Source organism: Peromyscus maniculatus, chromosome 20, assembly GCF_049852395.1.
Source record: "Peromyscus maniculatus bairdii isolate BWxNUB_F1_BW_parent chromosome 20, HU_Pman_BW_mat_3.1, whole genome shotgun sequence".
In the NCBI taxonomy this organism is placed as follows: Eukaryota; Metazoa; Chordata; class Mammalia; order Rodentia; family Cricetidae; genus Peromyscus; species Peromyscus maniculatus.
The window spans coordinates 50,355,774-50,381,475 of NC_134871.1; the positions used below are offsets into that span (position 1 = coordinate 50,355,774).

A 25,702-nucleotide genomic window follows, 5' to 3' on the forward strand; every position below is an offset into this window, starting at 1 on the left:
GGCTTCTTGCTAACTGTTCTTATATCTTAAATTAACCCATTTTTATAAATCTATACCTTGCCACATGGCTGGTGGCTTACCGGCGGCGTCTTTACATGCTGCTTCTCCTGGCTGTGGCTGCAGTGTCTCTCCTCCTTTTCCTGTTTCCCCAATTCTCCTCTCTCTTTGTCCCGCCTATACTTCCTGCCTGGTCACTGGCCATCAGTGTTCTATTTATATAGAGTGATATCCACAGCACCACCATGCCTTGGCTCTATCCTGTTTTTTTCTTTGGTAACAAACTCTTTCTTTCTCTCAAGATATTTTGCCTGGTTTTCCTAAACAGAGTGACTTCTGCTCTGTGGTTTATATATACATAACCCAACCACCTTGGCTTGTATTAAGCTCCTTTGTCTGTTTACCATTCTTTGGGGTCTCATTTATCCATTATCTTTACTTATTAAGTCAACAAATGTTTTTTCAGCCAGGCGTGGTGGTGCAAACCTTTAATCTGGGAGGCAGAGACAGGCGGATCTCTGTGAGTTGTGGGCTAGCCTTATCTACAAATTGAGTTCCAGGATAGTTAGGGCTCTGTAAAACAGAGTAACCCTGTCTTGAAAAAACCAAAAGGAAAAAGGTCTTTTCAGTGCCAGACTGTGGCAGCTCACATGTGTACTGCCAGCACTGTATTAGGGAAACTGAGGCAGGACTGCTGTGAATGTGAGGCCACCCTGGCTACGGTGTGAAACTTTAAAATTTTTTGAAATTATTTTTATTTTATGTGTTTGGGTGTTTTGTCTACATGTATGTCTGCTGTGGGATGTTAATGTATGTCCTGTGGGAGCCCTTCTTGGGTTCCTTGTGGCGTTACCCAGCAGGTTTGCATAGAGGATGATTAGGACCATGGGCCTGAGTGCAGGTGTCTGAGATGGTCTGCACTTGGCTGTACTGGGGGATGGTCTGTATGTCAAGTTGCTCTGATTGGTCAATAAATAAAACCTGATTGGTCGTGGCTAGGCAGGAAGTATAGGCGGGACTAACAGAGAAGAGAAATAAAAGAACAGGAAGGCAGAAGGAGACGCTGCCAGCCACCACCAGGACAAGCAGCATGTGAAGATGCTGGTAAGCCACGAGCCCCGTGGCAAGGTATAGATTTGTAGAAATGCGTTACTTTAAGATATAGGAACAGAGCCGGGCGGTGGTGGCGCACGCCTTTAATCCCAGCACTCGGGAGGCAGAGCCAGGCGGATCTCTGTGAGTTCGAGGCCAGCCTGGGCTACCAAGTGAGTTCCAGGAAAGGCGCAAAGCTACACAGAGAAACCCTGTCTCGAAAAACCCAAAAAAAAAAAAAAAAAAAAAAAAAAGATATAGGAACAGTTAACAGGAGGCCTGCCACGGCCATACAGTTTGTAAGCAATATAAGTCTCTGTGTTTGCTTGGTTGGGTTTGAGCGGCTGTGGGACTGGCGGGTGACAGAGATTTGTCCTGACTGTGGGCAAGGAAGGAAAACTCTAGCAACATATGTCTATGCACCACATGTGAGCCTGGTGTCCTCAGAGGCCAAAAGAGGCCCTCACATCTCTTAGAACTGAAGTGACATAGAGACAATTGTGAGTCACTATGTAGGTGCTGGGAATTGAACCCAGGTCCTCTGGAAGAGCAGCCAGTGCTCATCTTTTTCCCTTTTCAAAAAGTATTTCTTTTAAAATAAAAAAAAAATATTTTATATGTATAGGTGTTTTATGTGCATGTATGTGTTTTTGTTTTGTTTTTCCCAGACAAGGTTTCTCTGTGTTGTTTTGGTGCTCACTGTGGAACTCACTCTGTAGACCAGGCTGGCCTTGAACTCACAGAGATCTGCCTGGCTCTGCCTCCCGAGTGCTGGGATTAAAGGTGTGCACCACCACTGCCCGGCCATGTATGTTTATGTACCATGTGCAAGAGAGGCCAGAAGAGGGCATTGGATCCTGGGGGACTGGACTCCCGGATGTTGTGAGTCACTGTGTGGGTGCTGGGAATCAAACATAGGGCCTCTGGAAGAGCAGCAGTGCTCTAACCCCTGAGCCATCTTCTCCAGCAGTTTGAGACTTTGTCTCCCCTCACCCTCCTTAACAAAACAGTCCTTACATGTATGTCTTGAGTGTTACATGTTAATGGTGGCTGCCACCTGGATCTTACCCTATTTGACTGACCATCTATACTTGACCTTCCCATGTAACCTTTCCTAAATCACAGTGTGTGGTAGATGTGCTAGCATCTCATGGAAATTGGTGAAAGTGCATTGGCATTTTTATAACAAAACCTTAGGTGCTACATAATGTTAGTTCTGCAGTATTCCCTGGGTTGAAATAGTCACAGAAGTTTGCTTTATGTCAAGAGGAGGGGGCATAAAAACTCCACCACTCAGTGAGGAGGATTGTCATTGTCACAGGTTAAGATGTGGGGTAGGTTATAATGTATCAGTCCATTTTAGAAAATAGGGTTTCCACTGGGCGGTGGTACATGCCTTTAGTTAAATCAGCACTCGGGAGGCAGAGGCAGGCCTGGTCTAATGAGCTAGTTCCAGGATAGCCAAGGCTACACAGAGAAACCGTGTCTCGAAAAACCAAAGAAAAAAGAAAATAGGGTTTCCATACCAAATATGTGGTAGAGGTTTTGTTCTAGTGTTTGGGATTAAAGCCAGGGTCTTGAGCACGGTGCTAGAGGTGGTAAGTACATATTCACTTACTCTGCAGGTACTTTTCTATCCTAATCTTACTGATAGGAAAGCTGAGGTTAGCTGAGTGTAGTTAGTGCACGTCTTTAATCCCAGCACTCAGGAAGCAGAGACAGATGGTTATCTGTGAGGTCGAGGCCAGCCTGGTCTACATAGTGAGTTCTAGGACAGCCAGGGCTATATAGTGAGATCCTGTCTCAAGAAACAAACAAACAACAACAACAACAAAAAAGGAAAATGGAGGTTTTGAGAGATTGTTTTGCTTAAAGGGCTCACAGCTAAGTGACAGAACAGATCATCAAACTCAGGCCTTCTTTCACTGTACCATGTTTAAACAAGGTAAATATAGATTTTTTTCATCAAATCTTCAAAATACTAAGGAAGGTATATACATGTAGATGCTTCATACAGTAGGTGACTAAGTACTCAGAACACAGGCAGCTGATTTAATCTCTAGAAACCCTGAATTTAAGTTCTAGATGCCGAAGGATTTAGTTCGAACAGAGCTTCAGTCTGCTAGGAAAGATAAGGTACACAGCTGGCTAAATGAGGCTGTGGTGTGTGTGGCATTATGTGAGTATAGAAGATGCTGAGAGGCAGAAGTAGGGAAAGTATCACGGAAGAGGTATTTCAGAGCTGAGTACTGAAGAACTGAAAAAAGTGGACATGCAAGGCAGCCTTCCAAGCAGAAGAAACAAAGGAAAAAGCACAAAGGCAGTTGAGTCAGCCTTACTTTGTCTGAAGCATGATGTACATGGTGAGAGCTGGTGCAGACAGGGCTGGAGAGATGGCTTGTTGGTTAGGAAACTTCTTGCTCTTGCAGAGGACCAGAATTTGATTCCCAGCACTCACATTATGGCTCACAACTGTCTGTAACTTCAGACTGTCTGTAACTACTGGGGATGGGGATGTAACACTCTCCAGACCTCTGTGGGCACCAGGCCCACACATAGTATATAGACATACATATAGGCAAAGCTCTCATACACATAAAATAAACTAAATACTTTTTTGTTGTTTTTCGAGGCAGCTTTTGTGTGTGTGTGTGTAGCTGGAGGTTTCTCCAGTCCCGCCCGGGCCCACAGCCACTCAGATTCAAATAAACACACAGACGCTTATATTATTTAAATTGTTTGGCCTAATGGCTCAGGCTTCTTGATATCCAGTTCTTATATCTTAAATTAACCCATTTCTATCAATTATAAGTTGCCATGTGGCTTGTGGCTTACCAGTACTTTCACATCATGCTTCCTCTGTATCTGGCTGGTGACTCCTGACTCAGCCCTTCCTCTTCCCAGAATTCTCCTCATCTGCTTGCCCCGCCTATACTTCCTGCCTGGCTCCTGGCCAATCAGCATTTTATTTATCAACCAATCAGAGCAACACATATTCACAGCATATAGAATGACATCCCACAGCAGGTCTTGTTGGAGTAGGTGTGGCTTTGTTGGTATATCACTAGGGGGTGGACTTTGAGGTCTCAGAAGTTCAAGCCTCACCAGTGTGTCATTCACTGTCACTTCCTGCTGTCTGTGGATCAAGATGTAGAACTCTCAGCCATCTCTCCAGCACCATGTCTGCCTGCATGCTACCATGCTTCCTGCCATGGCAATAATGGACTAAATCTCTGAACTGTACCCAGCCCCAGTTGAATGTTTTCCTTTATAAGAGTTGCTGTGGTCATGGTGTTTCTTCAAAGCAATAAAACTCTAAGACAACATCTGTAACCCAGCATTTGAGGAGCAGAGACAGGCAGACCCCAGGGGCTTGGTGACCAGCCAGTTTAACTAAAAGGTAAGCTTCAGTGACGGGCCCTGTCTCAAAAAATAAGGCTGAGGGACTAGAGAGATGGAGGGCTCAGCAGTTAAGAGCATTTTTGTTCTACCAGAGGACCTGAGTTTGGTTCCCAGCACTTGCCTGTTAAATCCAGCTCCAAGGGCTCTGAACACCCTCTTCTGGCCCCTAGGGTACCAATATACATGTGGTATACACTCACATAAACACAAACATGCATATAAATAAAAATTTAAGGCAGAGAAGGGACTGAACATCCCAAAATGACTTCTGGCTGAAGTGGGTTGGGAGCACATGTATTCAGCTGTGCTTCTTGGGATGTTAATCTGTTTGTAGTGCCTCCTTCTCTAGTTCCCCGTACTGGGGGATGGAACTTGATCTCATGTTTGCTGGGCAAGTGTTCTACCATTGAGCTCTATCTCCAGCTCCTTTTTTCTTTTTTAAACTTTTTATTTACTGTGAATAGTCCAAACTGGCCTTGAACTTGCTCTGTAGCCCAAGTAAGCCTTGAAAGTGTCATCCTCCTATTCCTTCCGAAGGAGCTGGGATTACAGGACTGTGCTGCCAGCCAGACTAATTTATTGCTTGTGAGTAGAAGACAGTCTGGAGGCACAAAAACCTGTTAGGAGATATTCACGGTGGACCAGAAAAGGGGCAGGGAGAGTATGGACTAAGGCAGTGGAAACAGGATGCTGGAGGTGTCTCACAGCAAAATTGATAGACTTTTCAGCTAATTCAGTGTAGGAGTAAAAGAAACATAAGACCTTAAAATTACCCTAAACCTTGAAATCTAAGTATCTGAGAAGAAAATAGGATAATTAAAAAATATCATCTGGAGAGGGGATAAAAATAGTGTGTTGTGAGCTATCCAATGGAAAGTTGGAAATAGCAGTGTGGCCCATGGCTGGAGTGATGACTAAATCTTGCTCACTCTTTCTCTGTAGCATGAATCCTAATTGGTTATAATAAAAACCCAGAGCCAGATATCAGGGTAAATGCTGAACAATCAGAGAGACAAAGGAACAAGCCACAGCCACCTCTCACCTCACCAACTCCTCCCGAAAAGACTGAGCTCCTGTCTCCTCCCGCCTTATATTCCTTTGCTCCACCCATGCATATCACTTCCTGTCTCAACATCCCTAGTGCTAGTATTAAAGGTGTGTGCCATCACTTCCTGACCTCTATGGCTAACTAGTGGCTGGCTTTGCCCTCTGATCTTCAGGCAAGCTTTATTTGTTGGAGCATACACGAAGTACTACATTTCTCTTTCTCTTTTCTTTTTTTTTTTTTCCGAGTCTCACTCTGTAGCCCTGACCAATGCCCCTGCCTCTGCCTTCTAAATGCTGGGTTTGCTGCTAATGGGCATAGTGGCATCACAACACTCCGTAGGCATAGACAGGTGTATCTCCATGAGTTTGAGGTCTGCCTGGTCTACATAGTGAGTTCCAGGACAGCCAAGACTACATAGAGAGACCGTGTCTCAAGAAACAAAAATAAAAAGGTGTGTGCTACCATGTTCAAAACAAAAAAACAATTACTTGCTTATTTTGTTTGTGTGTGCACAAGCACAAGTTAGAGGTTAGAGGACAGCTTGGTAGGAGTCATTTCTCTCTTTCCACCAAGTACTTCCTTGGAATTAAACTCCAGGTTCTTGGGGTTGCCAGCAAGTGCCCTTATCCACAGAGCCATCACACTGACCCTAAATCCTACTTCGTTTTTAAATTTTTTCTTTTATTTCATTTACATTGATGTTTTGCCTGCATATATGTCTGTATGAGGGTGTTGGATCCCCTGGAACTGGAGTTACAGACAGTTGTGCTAGGAATTGAATCCCCATACTCTGGAAGAGTAGACAGTGCTCTTAACCACTGAGCCATCTCTCCATCCCCCTGTTTTTAATTTTTAATTATTTTATATGTATGAGTGTATGCCTGGTGCCTTTAGAGGACAGAAAAAGGCATTGTATCCTTGGAACTGGAGTTATGGACAGTTTTGAACTGCCATGTGGGTGGTAGGGATCCAATCTGGGTTCTCTGTAAGAGCAGCCAATGCTTTTAACTGTGAAGCCATCTCTCCAGCCCCTTAAATCACACTTTGGAAGGGGAATGAAACCCAAACTATGAGATGACTAGGAAAGCGGTGAGACCCTAGAGTCTAGTTGTTAAGACAGGCAAGCTAAGCCACAAAGTTAAAAGGAGTGAGTTAATTTGCAAGTGCTTTTAAAACATGTCAGTAAAGCAGATAAAGACAATGTTAACAGATAAGCTCAGCCTGCTTTCTTATACGGCCCAGGACTACCAGCCCAGGGATGGCACCACCTACAATGTGGTGGTCAATTAAAAATGAATGAAAAAATTGTCTTGATTTTAAAAAAAAGAAGAAAAAAAGAAAATGACCTACAGGCTTGTCTGCGTACAGCTTGATTTTTCTGGTGGCGTTTTCTCAGTTGAGGTTCCTTCCTCTCAGATGAGTATAGCTTGTGTCAAATTGAGGTAGAACTAGCCAGCACAACCACCGAGCCACGTCTCCAGTCCTCCACTCCCCCAACCCCCCAGTTTTGTTGCTTTGCTTTGGCAGTGGTGCGGATGGAACCCAGGGCCTTGTGCGTGCCCAGCATGCCGTCACAGAGCTACTTCGTCAGCCCAACTGCAGCTTTGACCTCAACTCTTCTTAGGCCATGACCAGCCCCAGAGGTCATCAGGATTGTGGGGAGTTTGAATTAACACTGAAGGGAATATGATATAAAGTGAATGAGACCCTCTGCATATGCCTCACACATGTAATCCCAGCACTTAGGAGGCTGAGGCAGGAGGGTTACCACAAGTTCCAGCCAGGTTGTCTACAGAGTGAATTCCAGGACAGCCTGGGCTGCACAGTGTGAACAGAAACAGAACAAAGAACAGAAAAAAAGCGCAAGTCGGTTAGAGATGGCGTGATGAAGCTTTCAACCACAGTGAAGATAAATTGTATGTGGATTGCTCCTCGGCTTTGTCCAGAAGGTGCATGAACAGAGGACTATACATGGCAGCTAAGGCAGGAAGGTTCATTCAGGAGTTAGGGTTATTTCAGTGTAGTGATGTTATTCTTACAGTGGGATATTTAGGTATATGGACCTGATTGGTCTTATTTATTCTGCAGTGCTGAGGGTGGAGAGCAGGGTTCATGCATTCATGCATGCTAGGCTAGCACTCTTCCCAATACACAGTTCCCAGCCCTCAACCTGACTGCTAGGGTTTTAAATCACACCTACCAAGTATGGAATATGAAGAACTATCACAAAAACCTAAGATATTATAGAAGGCAGGCATGCAAAATAGTCATGAGATAAACACTGCCATGCCTGGCTTCCTATGTGGGTGCTGGGGGTCCAAACTTGGGTCTTCATGCTTGTACAGCACACACTAATGACTGATTTACCCCTCTAGCCCCAATGTGTATTTTTAGTTTATTTTCATCTGTTTTAGAAAAGGTCTTATATATGTCTAGCCCAGGCTGGCCTAGAATGTAGCCAAAGATGACTCTGAATTTCTGATCCTTTTGCTCCCACTTTTAGAGTACTGAGGTTACCAGTTTACACACCATATACTGTTTCTGTGTGGTGTTGGGGATCAAACCCAGGACTTCCTACATTCTAAGCAAGCATTTAATTAATTGAGCTATATTACCAGACTCCCTATGTTACTATAAATTTAAAAAAAAAAAAAAAGGTTTTTCAGTATTTTTTTTCTCTAGTCGGCCCTCAAGTAACTTTATTTTCCTCAAAACCACCTAGCTATTTTTTAGGGCTACCTGAATGTTGAGCTTCCTTCAGTTAGCTAACACGTTTCATTTTCACTCCCTTACTGGTGGCATAGATGGGCTATGCAGATACCTGGCTTTGGTTTCTTCATTAGCAGCCGGATACTGCCAAGCTGTAAATACAGAGGAATGAGCCATGGAGGGATAATGGTCGTGAGCCTAAGCAAGTTCCTATAGGAGGGCTGCTTTTCTCTTGGCTGCTGAACAGGAAGGGGCAGCCTGTTCCTTGGCATCTGCTCCAGGGGAGGCTCCTCCTTGCCTGGCTTGTGTTTGCCCAGTGTGTGTTCTGTGTTACACAGCCACACCTCTCTGGCCTGAAAGAACATTCTATCCCTGGCCACAGAAGAAATATTGACTTAAGGAAGGGATGGCAGCCCCGGTAGCAGACCTGTGGGAGCCGGAGCTGGAGAAGTGAGTGGAGAAGCGCTCTGCTCCTCTGCTAACGCTGGTTTTAGAGGAGGCCGTTGAGAAAATGGGGTTTACCTCGGATGTCACCCCAGGGACTTAAAAGGTGGTGGAATAATAAACGTGTTTTCAGCGAGGGTCATTGGGGTGTGTTGGGTAGGACCAGTTCTAGAAGGTTGGCACGATGGCCGCTATATCCCAGCACCATGCTCTGAGAGGAGGCAAGCAGGTTCCAGTATCTGGGGAAATAAATATACTGTGGCAGAGGCTACAGGGCCTTCGCTCATCCAGTATAAGGAAGGTAACAAATTTAGGCCTTTTTTTTTTTTTTTTTTTTTTTTGAGACAGGGTCTTTACATAGCCCTGGCTGCCCTGAAACTCACTATGTAGACCAGGCTAGCCTCAACTGACCCTGGGGATTGAAGGTGTGCACCACCACACCCAGTGATAGCTTTTCTTTGAAAGGAAGCAAAAAGGTTGGAGAGTGGAAGGAAATGATTGGTCCATTTAAAAAGACCGTGTGGTTGTAAGCTAGTGGATGGGGAGGTGACCAGACCGGAGGTGGCGGTCCCGCCAGAGAGATCTGTAATGTTGACGTAGGCGATACTGGCTCCTTGTTAGCATTGGGTTCTAAGAAAAATCAGTTTCAGGAGGCATTAGGAAAGTGGTAGGAAGACAGACAGGTCCTATTGTGTCTGGTTTTATCCGGTTCTGGAATCCAAACTCAGGTCCTCATGATTTCAGGACAAGTGTTCTACTGGTTACAGCTACTTCTCCAGCCTCACCGTTTGATATTTTAAAACACTTGTTATTTTTATTTTATTTTTTAAACAATATTTTATGTGTATGAATGTTTTGCCTGCATGTATGTTTATGTGCCACCTGCATGCCTGGTGTCCTCAGAGGCCCGAGGGCATTGATCCCCAGGAACTGAAGATTGCAGATGGCTGTGAGCTGCCATGTGGGTTCTGGGAATCAGATCAAACCCAGGTTCTCCGGAAGAGCAGCCAGCGCTCTTCACAGCTGTGCTGTCTCTCCAGACTCGGGTTTATTTTTTGAAACAATATTAATGTAGCCTAAGTTGGTCTCAAACGTTATGTAGCCCTAAATGGCTTCAAACTCTTGGTCCTCCTTCCTTATCCTCCCAGTGCTGGGATTATAGACCTATGCCTGTTGCATTAGCTGTATCAAAGGTGAGATTGGAGTGATTGCTCAGTCAGTTAAGTGTTTTCTGTATAAGCGTAAGGACCTGAGTTCAAGTCCCCAGCACCCATATAAAAAGCCAGGCAAACTGGGCAGTAGTGGCGCACGCCTTTAATCCCAGCACTCAGGAGGTAGAGGCAGGTGGTCCTCTGTGAGTTCGAGGCCAGAGAGTTCCAGGACAGGCTCCAAAGCTACACAAAGAAATCCTGTCTCAAAAAACAAAACAAACAAACAAAACAAAACAATAAACAAAACTGAACACCTATAATCCCAGTGCTGGGTGACAGAAGGGCCTCTGGGATTTGCTGCCCAACTAGTCTTGCTGAATTGGTGAGCTCCAGGTTTAGTGAGAGAACCTGTCTCAAAAAGAGGAGGGAGGTGAATGGAACAATTACTCCGTGGTTAAGAACACTGGCTGCTCTTACAGAGGATCTGGAGTCGATTCCCAGTACTCACATGGTGACTCAGAACGATCTAACTCCAGTACCAGGGGATCTGATACCCTCTACTGGCCTCAAAGGCACTATACACACATGATACATAGATGTACATATAGGCAAAATACCCGTATACTTAAAATTAAACGTATCTTTTTAAAAAATGAAAAGCAATAGAGAAAAATACTTGGTATTAACACAGGCACGTGTGTACTGGACAGACACATGCAGACCTTACACACACACAAAAGAAAAATAAAGATACAAGAGTATTAAGTAAAATTCTACCCTACTGCCCGGTTTACTGTACCTTCTATTTTACGTGAAATGTATGCCCTGGTTTTGTTGTTGTTGTTTGCATATCTTCGAATTTTTGTTTGTTTGTTTTTGAGACAGTCTTTCTGCATAGCCCTGGCTGTCCAGAGCTCACTGTGTAGACCAGGCTGGCCGGCATAGCCCTGGCTGTCCAGAGCTCACTGTGTAGACCAGGCTGGCATGCATAGCCTTGGCTGTCCAGAACTCACTGTGTAGACCAGGCTGGCCTGCATAGCCCTGGCTGTCCAGAGCTCACTGTGTAGACCAGGCTGGCCGGCATAGCCCTGGCTGTCCAGAACTCACTCTGTAGACCAGGCTGGCCTGCATAGCCCTGGCTGTCCAGAACTCACTCTGTAGACCAGGCTGGCCTTAACTAACAGAGTCGTTGCCTTCTGCCTCTGCCTCCTGAGTGCTGTAATTAAAAGTATGCGCCACTGCTCCTGGCTGGCCTCTGCAGGTTTAATCTAGCTCCGCTTATTAGAGTTCTTGGCACGGAGAAAGCCTGTGGTGAATGGTAGCTATTACCTATGTCTGGGCAGGTTGGTTAGGAGCTGTGCTGGCTAGTTTTATGTCACCTCGACACAGCTGGAATCACCTGAGAGGAGGGAACTTCAATTGAGGAAATGTTTCCATAAGATAGGGAAAGTATAATTCTTAATTAGTGATGTGGGAGGGCCCTTCCCATTTCTGGTGGTCCTGGGTTCTACAAGAAAGCAGGCTGAGCAAGCCATAAAGAGAAAGCTAGAAAAGCAGCACTCCTCCATGGCCAGTGCATCACCTCCTGCCTCCAGGTTCCTGCCCTGCTTGGATTCCTGTCCTGACTTCCCTCAGTAATGAACTGTTTCCTAGAAGTGTAAATGAAATATACCCTTACTTCTTCAAGTTGTTTTTGTCCTAACAGCACACATCTTCTCCCCAGAATTCAGGAGGCAGAGGCAGGTGGATCTCGTGTGTTCAAGGCCAGCCTGGTCTACATAGTAATCTCCAGGCCAGCCAGTGCCACATAGTGAGACCCTGTCTCAAAAACAAACAAACAAACAAAACAAAACAAAATTTAAAGGAGAGTCCAGAATTTCCTTTGTCATACATAATAAACCTAGTGGCTGTTTCTAATCTGGAGACTCGGGTTTATTGGTTTTATGACAAGGTCTTGTAGCTGCATAGCCAGTTGTCTTGCCTCCTCCCACATCTGCCAGAGAGCTTACTTGTCCACTTGCTACAACTTCAGTCTTTCATTTGTGTTTACATTTTACTGCGTTGCCAGTGGGTACGATGGTCCTGTGGGCATTTGCACAGAACTCAGGAGACATGGAAGCGTTGTGAAAAATAGGCTTGGAAATGGCATCTTTTCCCCTAGGAGTGTTTTTTGCAGATGCCTGTACTTTGCTCTTCTCCTTGGTAAGCATCTCTTTTCCTGTGGGCTGCTTTTATGTCTTTTGTTTTTAGAAAACTATTTCATGTCAGCATGCTGGGAATCGTCTGCAGCCCCATGTGAAAGCTTGGGTACCAGGGGTACCTTGTCCAGCCTTTGCAGAATAAAGCTGGGGCTTGCCAGCTCTGGTTTCCAGGCAGTGAGTTATTCTCCAGTGATTATTTAGACTGTTGGCGGGAGGGCTTCCTACAATAACTTGAAAAGTGATGGCTTTACCGCTTAGCAGTTTAAGAAGCTCATGTTTTCCTAGGTTGCTAAGATGTCAAACTCAAGCTGTGCTGGTTGGTAAAGTGTTACCTACAAATGAGAGGGAAAGGCGTCCTTTTCACAGTTACAGATGAGCTATTTGCACTTCCTCCCTCCGCTTTTTCTCCACTTGATTTTGCATAAACATTAACTCCCCAAAGAAGGAAATTTGAGGTGGTGAGTAGTAGCTTTGCCACCAGAGGAAGAAAGGCTTAGAGACCTGCACCTGTCTTATTCCAGTGCAATTACCAAGTTGTAATTATTTCTAATTATAATATGTGTACTATAACATTACCCATAATTAGTTAATTAATTAATTAATTTGGAGATAGAGTCTTACTGTGTAGTCCTGGCTGACCTGGAACTCACAGTAAGGCCAGGTCAGAACTCACTGTATAGGCCAGGCTAGCCTCAAACCTGTGGATTTCTACCTGTTTCTGCTTCCTGAGTGGTGGGATAAAGATTTGTACCACCACACTGCACATTAAATTTTAATTATTATTTTGTGCTGCAGAGATGCCTTGGTGGTTAAGAGCACTTGTCACTCTTGTAGAGGACCCAGATTCAACTCCCAGAACCCTATATGATGGTTCACAGCTATCTGAAACTCCAGTACCAGAGAATCGGATCCCTTCTGTTCTCCTTGGGCACCAGAGACACACATGGTATACACACATGCAGGCAAACACCAATACCCATAAAAAGATCTTTAAAAAATTTTAAATTTAAGTTATTATTTTGTTTTATGTGTATAGGTGTTTATGTCAAATATATATCTGTGCACCATATACATGAAGTGCCCTCAGAGGCCAGAAGAGGGCATAGGATCCCCTGGAACTGGAGTTACAGATAGTTGTGAGCCATTGTGTGAGTGCTAGGAATTGAACCTGGGTTCTCTGGAAGGGCAGCAAGTGTTCTTAGAGTTTTTGAGTGTTTATGATGCTTAAAAAGTTTCAGGCCAGATATGGTGGAGCATCCCTTTAATCCCAGTGTAGGTAGAGACAGGCAAATCTCTGTGAAGTTGAGGCCAGTCTAGTCTACATAGCCAAGTTCCAGGGCAGCCAGGGATATATAGAGAGATCCTATCTCTAAAAATAGATAGATAGGTAGATAGGTAGATAGGTAGATAGATAGATAGATAGATAGATAGATAGATAGATAGATAGATACATAGATACATAGATACATAGATACATAGATAGACAGACAGAGTTTCAGATTTTCCAATTAGGGATACTTCCCTTATAAAGTCTACTTAAATTTTCCAAATTCTGAAAAAGTCTGAAGTCTCAAATAGTTGTAGTCTCAAATACTTCCAAAGAAAATAACATAAAAAATCAAGACCAAGCTGGGCATAGTGGCATATGCCTATAGTGCCAACATTTGAAGTTGAGGTGGAAGGATCATTTGAGTCCAAAAGTTTAAGACCAGCCTGGACAACGTAGGCTAGATTATAAAACATGTAACAAAAAATCCAAGAGCAGTAGATGCCACATTCCCTACTGTCTAACGGCTTTAAGAGTCCAACCACCTTTGGTTTGTTTTGATCCTATTATATAGATGAGCTGAACTTAAACTTGCAATCCTCCTGCCTCTGTTCCCTCACTCTGTAGACCAGGCTGGCCTCGAACTCAAAGATCCTCCTGCCTCTGTCTCCCAAGTGCTGGGATTAAAGATGTGCACACACCTAATCATCTCTTAATGGTGGCAATATCCAACTTTTATTTTATTATTTTATGAAATCCTCTATTAAAATGTACTTTTATTTAGATTTTCTTTTTTAGGTTATTTTATGTATATGAGTATTTTTGCATGTATGTATGTACGCTTGGTGCCCAGGGAGGTCAGACGAAGACACTGGATCTCCTGGAACTGGAGTTATGGATGGTTTTGAGCCACCATGTAGGTGCCGGGAGCACCTCTAGTGGCCATGCTGACTTCCTCCTACCTTTAGCCTTTCTCCAACTTTCCCAGCTCTGAGCTGCTCTTCTTGGGTTATCTGTAGTGCTACCTCGTCTACCTCGTCTCTTTAGAGAGAAAGAGTGGTCTCAGGATCCTAAGTGCAACCAGAAATCAGGGTTTTTTCCTTTGTGGTTCAGCCTTTGTGTTTCCTGGCAGATGTCTGCAGAAAGCTACCTGTGTGACAGAAGTCCTGCTTTCTTGTAGGATGTAGTTCCCTCTAGTCCATGTCAGGAGACCACAGGACATGAGCAGTACCTATATGCCTGCATACTGTGGCACATTTGTCTACCAGGAAATTATAGGATTGGTAAATTAGTGGGGGATATATATCATCAGGACTGGTTCCTTTAAGTACATGCATTTAATTTTTACAATTTCTTGAGAGCACCTCAGAGGTGCTCCTCCTCTTTTTCTTCTTCTTCTTCTCCTCCTCCTTCTCCACCCCCCCCCCCCCATGTGACTCACTCCTTGGGCTACTTCTGTCAGTTCTCAGATGGGTACTTTCAGGGAATTTTCCATAGCAACTAGAAGCTGAAAAACCTGCCTGGCCAGCTTAGCAGTATCACGTCTGGGAGGCTTAAGGAAGGCCTGAAGACGTATACGTATCCATATATACAACATACATGGAAATGGCACAATCCACACATGCATTCAAAATGCAGAGCTGACACCCGCAGCCTGTTAAAACGCATCCACAGCCTGACCACTTCTCAGTGCTTTCACCCAGGCAAAGCCCACATCATCTCCTACCCTGGGCCGTCTGCTCCTGCCTGAAGTCCCCATAGACCTCTGGGCATCTGGAGAGCTTATCCAACCCTAATCAGATTTTTCTTCGTGGCTGCTCAGAACCTCCTGATCTCTCACTCTGAGAATGAAGGTCAGAGGCCTGTTGTCAGGATGAGGTGCCCTTGGCGCCTGCTGTTGCTCCCTGTCACTCTGATCCCCTCACTGCACCCCAGGCTCTGAGCTTATTGGCCGCTCCCTGCACCTAGATCTCTCTCTCAGTGAAGTCCAGGCCTGGACCCCTTGCTTCCCTTGGACTCTTGCTCAGCTCTCACAGCCTCTTTTGATGTGACACAGACAGCCCCTCTCTTCGGAGACTCACAATCCCATCTGGTTTTGTCTCATGTCTGATTGTCAGCTACACCGCAACAGCCTGACCTTGTTCACTGTTGGGCTGCCTGGCTCAGGGCTCAGTCGTTTGCTGAGTGGCAAGTGAGTAGGAGGCTGCTGAGAAGGGAGCTCTGATTGAGAATTGTCTTCCGGCCCCTCTGCCCTCCAGTGCAGATACCATTTCCTCCACTTTAAACAACCGGTTTTCCTCCGTGCTTTTGCTCTGCCCTATTTTCTCCTCTTCCTCCTCCTCCTACTTTTCAGACAGGGTCTTACTGTGTAGCTGTGGCTGGCCTGGACCCCGCTATATCGACCAGGGTGGCTTCAAACTCATAGAAGTCTATTTGCCTCTGCCTCCTGGGATTTGTACCATGCCCAGATGCTCGGTTCATCCTCAAGAAACAACCCGATCACCTCCTTCATGGTTATGTGTTGTCTTAGGGTCTCATCTGGGCATACATTGCATCAAACCATTTGACATTGGTTTTGTAGCTATCATACATGAAGACCAGCAATTTCATATGGCTTAATAGTTTTTAATGTACTACAGGCTGGACCCGAGGCTCAGATATCAACAGTCATTTTCTAGAAGTTACTAGGATCCCCAGTTTCCTGGTGCTAAGTCAGATGGTGTGCTTGAGGGCCTCATTTGCATTGCCTTAGTTAATCTTCTTGGTCTTTGTAAAGTGTAAGTGGTCGTGTCCATCTTATGGGTAAGAAAACTGAGATTCAGAGAAGTGAAATATACTTCCCTAAGGCCTGAACAAGCGGAGACTGGCAGAACTGATGTTAGAATCCAAATCTCCAGAAGACAACCCTTCCTCCCTTACCCAGAGAGATATCCTCCTTCTCTCTCTTTTGTTTTTCATTTTGGTTGGTTTTTGTTTGTTTGTTTTTGTTTTTGTTTGTTTGTTTTGAGACAGGGTTTCTCTGTATAACAGCTCTGGCTGTCCTGGGACTCGCACTGTAGCCCAGGCTGGCCTCCAACTCAAGAGATCCACCTGCCCCTGCCTCCCGAGTGCTGGGATTAAAGGCGTGCGCCGCCACCACCTCATTGTGGTGTAGATGGTGAGCTCTGAAGTATACAATTCATGCATCATGGTCTACAAAGCAAATTTCAGGACAGCCGGGGCTACAAAGAGAAACCCTGTCTTGAAAAAATGAAACAAAAAAGAAAGAGGAAAATGACGGTAGACATCTCCTAGTTGAGCAGTGGACTGGACGGAGAGGACTCTCCTTCCAGGATGGAGGAGTGATGTGCAACAACAAACATCCCCTTTGTTGTCTTGACAGGGTGGATGAAGTCTGAGGAGCCTCATGACAGTCAGAGACGCCAGTGATGACCATCTAAGCCTGGATCCGTGAGGACCTGCTCCTGTCTACTACACATGATGTCAGGTGGGGACAAGGCCTGCACCCACCAGGAGCTGGTGCTGGAGCTGACTCGTTTCCTAATTAGCCTTCTACTGAGGCAGAGGAAGATGAGGAGTTGACGGCCTACCACAGCACAGAGAGTTCAAAGGCAATCTGAGCTGTGAGACCTCTTCTCAAAAACAGCTCAAACAACTGAAAACCGATCCATACTAGAGAGGAGGAGAGGGGAAAGAGAAGGTTTTGGGCTCTTGGGTCAGCGACTGAAACTGTCTTCTCTGTTTACGTCTCTAGCTCATGCTCCTCTGCTGTGAATCCTCCCCCAGTGGTAGGGAAGGAGGTAAAGAGTCTGAGTTTAGCCTGGGCAGTGGTGGTGCACGACCTTAGTCCTAGCACCCGGGAGGCAGGCGGATCTCTGAGTTTAAGGCCAGCCTGATCTACAAAGCGAGTTCCAGGACTGGGCTGCTACACAGAAAAACCCTGTCTCGAAACTGGGCGGGGGAGGAGGGGGGGAGTCTGAGTTTCTCTGTTGGACATGCTGCTGCTTTTCCACAGTGCTCATTTTTAGATTTCTCTTCCAGCCTCATCAGCCCACTCTGTATAGCCAGTCTTTTTTGTGATTTTTTTTTTTTTTTTTAAATGAGACAGGGCTGGCCTGGAATGAGAACTCACTATGTAGACTAGGCTGGTCTCAAACTCAGATGCCTCACCTCTGCTGGGATTAAAGGTGTGTGCCACCATACCTGGTATTCCTGCTTCTCTTGATTGTTCTCTCTGATCTTTGTAGGAAACCACATGCCTTCTGCCAGTGGCCCTTTCTCCGCCCTGACTCCCAGCATATGGCCCCAGGAGATCCTGGCCAAGTACACACAGGTATAGCAGTTGGCATAGCCAGGCACCAGCCTGCCATGCTCTCATGCTTTTCATGAAGAGATGCACCTTTGCGAGTATTCTGGGACTAGATGACCCACTCCACATTCACAGAGGGTCACAGGCTCACTACCAGAGATCGCATTTTAGTGCCTTGAGCCTGTGGGACTCAGTCATTAGCTAGGAGGAAGACTGTTAGGGAGACACGGGAGAATTCAGTCATGGTAGTGACCCTTTCTACTTTAACGGTGGCCAGAGAAGGCCTCATAGAAGGGCCACCTTTACCAGAGTGGGTGTGAGCAGTCAGCCGCATGGGTGGCATCTTTTGGAACTGCTTCACTGTGGAGGACAGACAACCTGCTTCCTAATCCTGGTTCTAGAAGGAAGAGTCTGCAGAGCAACCGGAGTTCTGCTATGATGAGTTTGGTTTCCGTGTGGACAAGGAAGGTAAGACGCAGCCCCTTCCATATGACCTTACTGATGTTCTCGGGAGGAGCCTGGCCCCGGGTTTTGCATTCCACTGCATGTGACCGCTGAGGTCTGGGGGTGTCATTTAAGGAGTTTAGGACAGAGTACATCTAAGAGTGATGTAAGTCAGTGGGAACTTTTTTTTGAGATAAATTTTATTGATCTTTACATAATACAGCAGTCATGTGTATTGTAGTCAAGTTAAACAGCGAGGAAAGGGATGAAGATTAAAGCAGCGAAGGCCGGGCGGTGGTGGCGCACATCTTTATCCCAGCACTCGGGAGGCAGAGGCAGGCAGATGTCTCTGAGTTCGAGGACAGCCTGGGCTACAAAGCACATTCCAGGCCAGCCCGTGCTACAGAGAAATCTTGTGTGTGTGTGTGTGTGGGGGGGGGTGTGTGTGTTAAAAAAAGAACCTGTAGTCCCACAATTTGAGGAAGCTGCTGCTGCGTGAAGTGTTCTTTTCCTGACACTGTGAAATGTCACACGTTACACCCAGAGCATTTCTGTGTTTTTAAACATTACTTTACACATTTTTAATGGCTTCATAATATCATATTACAACTGACTGTGATATTTTTGTAGCCTCTTTTTTTAAATTTTTAATTTTTATTTTATGCATTGGTGTTTTGCCATGGGTGTTGGGTCCTCTGGAACTGGAATCACAGACAGCTCTGAGTAGAACCCAGGTCCTTTGGAAGAGCAGTCAGTGCTCTTAACCACTGAGCCATCTCTTCCACACCACCTCTTTTCTTTTTTAAGACAGGGTCTCTCTATAGATCTCTGGCTGTCTTGGAACTCACTATGTGACCAGGCTGGCCTCAAACTCATAGAGGTCCACCTGCCTCTCTTTCCAGGTGCTGGCATTAAAGGTGTGAGCCACCACACCTGGCATAGCCATTTTTCTATAAGAGGGCATCAGACTAGATGCTCCAGCTGGTTGGGAAGGCCATCTGCCAGATCCATGATGGCCTGCCATCAGGAATAGCAGGATTGCTTCCTTCAGCTGAAGCACTCAGCTTCACATCACTCACGTTTCTAACTCAGGCATTAGTTTTCCTTGGTATTGTCATTTGCAAGAAGATGGAAGTTAAAAGCTCAGGTTGAGCGGATGACAGAGAACTTTCTAGAATGATGGAAATCATTTGTGTTTTGATAGGTCACTAGATCTAGAGTCCAGGGTGTTCATGACCACATGTGGAACAGTGTTTTGGCATTTTTTTGACACCCATCAGGATGCACACTTAGGACTTTTGCATTTTCCTTGTGTAATGTTGCCAAGGTCGGAGTTCTTAAGAACTAGGGGAAGAGCTTGGCTTAGGGGGAATGCCCAGGAGGCTCTGCAGGCAGGCCTCACCATACAGATTGTATTGGCCGCAGACTTCGTCCTCTTGTGTTCCAGGGGTTCATGAAGCTATGGTGCCTGTGCTTTCTTCCCATTTATGTCCCCAAAGATGGTCTTGACCACAGAGTTCCCCTCTGGTGAGGAGACAGGCCGTAGTCAAACAGAAGTAGAGTGTGCTGGGGGCAAGAAGACCTGTGAAGAGCGTTCCATGGGTAGCAGTGGGAGGTAGAACATTACATATAAGGCAGTTAAGTAAGGCTTTTCAGAAGGGAGGACTTTGAATAGAGATGGGGGGGGGGTTAGAACTGGGGAAGGGCAGCGGCAGGGGCAAAGGTCCCGGAGTGAATGGGTTTGGTGAAGAATGGCGTGCAGGGAGTAAGAAGAAAGAGGTGAGAGTCGAGGACAGAGGAGCAGATGATGGAGCCCGAAGGCCTTTGGTCTTGAGCCTGAGCGGTGACATGATCTGACATGTCCTGGAAGGCCCATGTGACTGCTGTGGAGGCCAGTGAGATGGCCACTGCCATGGCCCTTAGAGGCGAAGGTTGGTGTCCTGGTATGGGTCAGTAGTCAGGGGTTGGGCAAGGCGCAAGAAAATCCAGAGCCGGTGAGATGGTTCAGTGGGTAGAGGTGTTTGCCACCAAGCCTGGTGAGTGGATTCCAGTCTTTGGGACCCATGTGTTGGAAGGTGAGAAGTGACTCCTAGAAGTCGTCCCGACCTCTACACCTGCACTATCGCACCCATGTGCACACACACACACACACACACACACAGCCCATTGTGTATGCCATGGGTTGAGGTTGGCGTTTAGGGTACAAGGAGCCTCTCAAGCCTCTGGAGGATGGAGACCTGGCTTCTGGTAAAGGGGCTGCTTTGGGCCTCCTTGCCACCAAGGAGACTGTGTGACTAGAGCCCACGAGAGACTGTGGGCAGTGGAGCCATCTGGCCTGGACACAGCAGTAAGCCCCATCAGGACAGACGGGGCTGCTGTGGGGAGCGTGGAGTGAGGAACATGTTTTCCTCCCTCCTCTGTTCTCTTTCGGTGGAAGGTTCTGAGCCCGGATGCAGCCAGATGGCAGGTGCACCCCTGGTGGAGGACCCCCCTCAGAGGCTGCGGTGGCAGGCCCACCTGGAGTTTACCCACAACCATGACGTGGGGGATCTCACCTGGGACAAGATTGCAGTCTCCCTCCCCCGCTCTGAGAAACTCCGCTCCCTAGTGCTGGCCGGCATCCCACACGGCATGAGGCCACAGGTGAGATGGCCACAGAGACAAGGACCCCACGGAGCGTTCACAGCGCCCTGGCCTGTCACAAAAGAAACTGCTGTGTGACTTCCCTCTCCAGCTGTGGATGCGGCTCTCTGGGGCGCTGCAGAAGAAGACGAACTCGGAGCTGTCCTACCGTGAGATTGTAAAGAACAGCTCCAATGATGAGACCGTCGCTGCCAAGCAGGTAACACGGGACAGCCGGCTAGCTGGTCAGCAGGAGCTGCTTGGCAGGGCCTGTATGCCCTGGCAGGAGGGAGGGGTCGCCTCTGATGCCCCTTGTTGGTCTCCTTGGCAGGGTCGGCAGCCCTGCTGACTCATGAATGTGGCCTGGAGTAAACGTGCTCCTTTCTGGGTCTTTCAGTGCGGCAGGGAAAGTTATCTAAAGTGTGTGGAAGGACATGGAGGAGATGGCTCCACATTAGGAAGAGCAGGGAATTTTAAATACTAATCTGGGTCAGGCAAGAGGTTCCCAGGTGGTGGCTGGTGTGGGCTCAGTTCCATACTTGATGGGCTCTAATTCTGGAGAAGGGAGGGCTAGCCTTGGTCTGGACCATAAGGAATCCCCATTGATGGGACAGAAGCCCACCCCCTACAGCTTCTCTCCCTGACTGGGTGGGTGTCGGTCTACATTGCATCCAACAAGGTCTTGTGGGGTGGGGTGGGGGTCTGGCAGATTGAGAAGGACCTGCTCCGCACCATGCCCAGCAATGCCTGCTTTGCCAACGTGAACAGCATCGGGGTGCCCCGTCTGCGCAGAGTCCTCCGAGCACTGGCCTGGCTCTACCCAGAGATTGGCTACTGCCAGGGCACAGGCATGGTGAGCAGCCTGGGAGGCATCCAGGGTCTTCTCCAGGCCTCCCGTGATGGATTGGATGTTCTCCCTTGAGGTGCTGTAAGGATGGGAGGCAGGGATTGACCTGGGAGTCCCCAAGGAGGGCCACGGGAACGTGTTTCTTTTCCCAGGGGCCCTCTCAACCAGCCTGAAAAGGTACACCTTCAGGAAGTGTCCCCCAGAGCCTTTCCTGAGCAGCCACTCTGGAATGAGGCAGCTTTTCTGACTCACATGAGTTCTTAGGTAGAAGCCTCCCGTCCCCTCTCTCTAGGTGGCTGCCTGCCTCCTGCTCTTCCTGGAGGAGGAGGATGCCTTCTGGATGATGTGTGCCATTATCGAGGACCTGCTGCCTGCTTCCTACTTCAGCACGACCCTGCTGGGTGTCCAGACTGACCAGCGGGTCCTGCGCCATCTGATCGTTCAGTACCTGCCTCGCTTGGACAAACTGTTGCAGGAACATGACATTGGTGAGACCTGGCTGCCTCCTTCCCCCAAGGTCCAGGGATCCCAAGGTGGTAGTGCCAACTCTGAGCTCTGGGGTTTCGAGGCAGCAGAGCCCGATGGCCAGGCTGTAGGCAGAGGCTCCTGTGGTTTATGTTGCTCTTGTCTTCTGTATGCTGACCCCTCCCCTTCCCCTCCCCTCTGCTGCTCTCTGGGAGCTGGCTGGCTCCTGCCCAGGATGTTCTCTGTAGGCCACAGCCTGGTCCCAGCCCCCGTGGCTTTGGTGTCTGTTGGCAGAGCTGTCCCTGATCACACTGCACTGGTTCCTGACGGCCTTCGCCAGCGTGGTGCACATCAGACTGCTGCTGCGCATCTGGGACCTGTTTTTCTACGAGGGCTCCCTGGTGTTGTTCCAGACGACCCTGGGCATGCTGCGCCTCAAGGTGCTCGCAGTCTCCTACCCACTGATCTGGGCCACCTAGCTTCCAGACTGAGAACAGGAGAGCGTGCACCAGTACAGCAGCCCTGGGAGTCACTGTGGTAGTCAGTCCAGCCCTCATCATAGTGTTGCCTGAGAGGAGCCCTGAGTGTGGGTGTGCTCGGGGATGGGTCTTCCTGGGTCTGCTGAAGGACACGGGCTTCTGGGGAGGGTGCCAGGGCCATGCTCCCTTCCTCTCCCACCCCACCCCAGGAGGAAGAGCTGATACAGTCAGAGAACTCGGCCTCCATCTTCAACACGCTGTCAGACATCCCAGCACAGATGGAAGATGCAGAGCTGCTGCTGGGGGAGGCCATGCGGCTGGCTGGCTCCCTCACCGACGTGGCTGTGGAGACCCAGCGCCGCAAGCACCTGGCCTACCTCATCGCAGACCAAGGCCAGACCATGGGCACGAGTGCCACCACCAACCTCTCTCAGGTGGGCCGCGTGGGAGGCCCTGTCTTGGCTAAATCGTGGAGTTCCCAAGGAAGCCCAGAGTGAGGGGATGTAGGAAACAGACCACCCCTTCCATGCTGAGCCACTCCCCCTCCGTCCCACCCAGCTCTGCACAGGTCTGCCATGGCCCAGTTAGACAAGCCGGCGGCCACTAGGGGGGGACCTAGGCTTCCTTGGTGACATGCATCCCTGGACTGGCTAGTGAGGGGGACATTGCCCTTGCCTGAGCTGAAGACACGATTTGATCTCAGAGTCCACTGAGACACAGCAAGTCAGTATCTTCCTTTCCTGAGTGGTTACTTCGGCCATGGCTGAGTGGCTTCCCTCTCCACAGGTTGTGCGGCGTAGGACTCAGCGGAGGAAGTCCGGCATCACCTCCCTGCTCTTCGGTGAGCACCAGCGTGGGTCTGCGCGGGCGCTTCTAGAGGTTGGGCAGGGCCGGTCACCGATCCCGTGTGCCTCCTAGGGGAGGACGACCTGGAGGCTCTCAAGGCCAAGAACATCAAGCAGACAGAGCTGGTCGCTGACCTCCGTGAAGCCATTTTGCGTGTGGCGCGCCACTTCCAGTGCACAGACCCCAAGAACTGTAGTGTGGTGAGTGGCAGGCTCCCGGACTCAGTTTGGGGCTCCCCTTCCCCAGCCCATTCTTGGTACTGAGGCTTCCTCCTCCATGGTGGGCCTTTCCTTTCCGGCAGGAGCTGACCCCGGACTACAGCATGGAGAGCCACCAGCGGGACCACGAGAACTATGTGGCATGCTTACGTAGCCACCGGCGCCGGGCCAAGGCTCTGCTGGACTTTGAGCGGCATGATGATGATGAGCTGGGCTTCCGGAAGAATGACATCATCACGGTGTGTGGGGGCCTGGCACGCGTGCTTCCTGGGCCCTGCTCCCCACCTTCCCTGCCGAGAGCGGATGATGCCGCCGAGCATGCTTGGTGTCAGCCTGGCGGGTGCTGAGACCTGAGCTGGTTTGTGTCGGCCCTGAGCCCTGTCCTGTCTCGTGCTGCAGATTATTTCTCAGAAGGATGAGCACTGCTGGGTGGGTGAGCTGAACGGCCTGAGAGGTGAGGACTTCCTTCGCTGTGCCAGTCCTTCCTCTGCCCTGGCCTCGGAAGGAGCTGGGCTCTCTTTCCCCTTGGTCTTGGCATGCCTGGCCTCCTTCAAGGGTCTGGGCGGTCTGGGGAGCCCTCTGCTCTCGAACCTCGGGTAGGAGGGCTGGGATGGCCGTTGCTGCTCTTCACGGGGCTGCTTCCTCCCACAGGCTGGTTTCCAGCCAAGTTTGTGGAGGTCCTGGATGAACGGAGCAAAGAGGTGAGAGTGTGGAGCTACTCCGTGTCGCTCTGTGTGGGAGCATCCTCCTACCAGGTCCATGTCCCAAGGCCCCGGCTTAGGGGAGCTGCCAGGAGAACAGGGGAGGGTGGCTGGCTGCAGGTGTCAGGCTAGGGCTTCTCACACCTTCTCTCCACCAGTACTCCATCGCGGGGGACGACTCTGTGACAGAAGGAGTCACAGACCTCGTGCGAGGGACCCTCTGCCCAGCCCTCAAGGCCCTATTTGAACATGGACTGAAGAAGCCATCCTTGCTTGGAGGGGCCTGCCATCCCTGGCTGTTTATTGAGGAGGTAATCGCTGCTGGCAACAAGGCCTTCTGAGTCCCGGCCCTGCGGTGCCCTGGTGCTCACCTCAGTCCTTCCCTGGGTTCCTGGAGGTGCAGGGTGGTGGCCTGTGCTCACCTCAGTCCTTCCCTGGGTTCCTGGAGGTGCAGGGTGGTGGCCTGTGCTCACCTCAGTCCTTCCCTGGGTTCCTGGAGGTGCAGGGTGGTGGCCTGTGCTCACCTCAGTCCTTCCCTGGGTTCCTGGAGGTGCAGGGTGGTGGCCTGTGCTCACCGTCCCCGTCCTCACACTGTGTCTTGTCCACCACAGGCCGCGGGCCGGGAAGTCGAGAGAGACTTTGACTCTGTGTACTCCCGCTTGGTGCTCTGTAAGACCTACAGGTACATAGGGTAGTGCCCGTGCCACCTGCCAGTGCCCGGCACGGCACGGCAGCCAGTGATGGCACTCTTGTTCTTGCAGGTTGGATGAAGACGGCAAAGTCCTGACCCCCGAGGAGCTGCTGTACCGGGTAAGTTAGGACACTTGCCAGTGTTCTTGCGACCTCTCTGGCCGGCCACTGGGCACTGAGTGACATTGTGCCCTTCTCAGGCTGTGCAGTCTGTGAATGTGACCCACGATGCGGCACACGCACAAATGGACGTCAAACTCCGCTCCCTTATCTGTGTGGGGCTCAAGTAAGTATAGAGACGGAGAGGCCTTCAAAGAGTACCCCACGGGGCAGAGCCGGGGTTGGGGGGAAGTCCTCAGGAATTCTGGACCCATTGGAGGCCTCACCTTCTTGTGGAGGGTGCTCGGGAGCTTCCGGGAAGGGGTTGCAGGTTGAGGTCCTCAGGCCCCATCCTCTTGTTGTCTTCTTCCCAGTGAACAGGTCCTGCACCTGTGGCTGGAGGTCCTCTGCTCCAGCCTGCCCACCGTGGAGAAGTGGTACCAGCCCTGGTCCTTCCTGCGCAGCCCTGGCTGGGTCCAGATCAAGTGTGAGCTCCGGTAGGTGAGTGGGCAGCTCTGCAGGGCCTGGAACTTGGTGGTATGAGAGGCTGGTGGGTTGGCAGAACAGCCCAGAATGACCAGAGACTGTTCCTTGGTCCCTAGTGTCCTCTGCTGCTTTGCCTTCAGCCTCTCCCAGGACTGGGAGCTTCCTGCTAAGAGAGAGGTGCGTAT

At 48.8% G+C, this 25,702-nt stretch overlaps 1 protein-coding gene across 9 annotated transcripts in view; it reads left to right on the forward strand.

Annotated features, from left to right (window-relative positions):
* Positions 1-25,702, forward strand: part of Sgsm3 (small G protein signaling modulator 3) — a 32,173-nt gene that overhangs the window by 5,899 nt on the left and 572 nt on the right. For 3 of the 9 annotated variants that reach the window (XM_076556387.1, XM_076556383.1, XM_076556384.1), the window contains exons 2-21: positions 16,694-16,798; positions 17,559-17,644; positions 18,022-18,088; positions 20,502-20,707; positions 20,799-20,906; positions 21,396-21,539; positions 21,826-22,021; positions 22,293-22,438; positions 22,687-22,911; positions 23,264-23,318; positions 23,396-23,523; positions 23,625-23,780; positions 23,941-23,995; positions 24,193-24,242; positions 24,401-24,553; positions 24,854-24,924; positions 25,004-25,052; positions 25,133-25,218; positions 25,406-25,528; positions 25,634-25,694. In XM_076556387.1, the coding sequence (XP_076412502.1) occupies positions 16,789-16,798; positions 17,559-17,644; positions 18,022-18,088; positions 20,502-20,707; positions 20,799-20,906; positions 21,396-21,539; positions 21,826-22,021; positions 22,293-22,438; positions 22,687-22,911; positions 23,264-23,318; positions 23,396-23,523; positions 23,625-23,780; positions 23,941-23,995; positions 24,193-24,242; positions 24,401-24,553; positions 24,854-24,924; positions 25,004-25,052; positions 25,133-25,218; positions 25,406-25,528; positions 25,634-25,694 (2,175 nt within the window). In that variant the 5' untranslated portion in view covers positions 16,694-16,788. Of the gene's footprint in view, positions 1-16,693; positions 16,799-17,558; positions 17,645-18,021; positions 18,089-19,569; positions 19,592-20,497; positions 20,708-20,798; positions 20,907-21,395; positions 21,540-21,825; positions 22,022-22,292; positions 22,439-22,686; positions 22,912-23,263; positions 23,319-23,395; positions 23,524-23,624; positions 23,781-23,940; positions 23,996-24,192; positions 24,243-24,400; positions 24,554-24,853; positions 24,925-25,003; positions 25,053-25,132; positions 25,219-25,405; positions 25,533-25,633; positions 25,695-25,702 lie in introns of those variants that run through there. The other 6 variants (XM_076556381.1, XM_076556386.1, XM_076556382.1 and 3 more) reach the window with 4 other exon arrangements.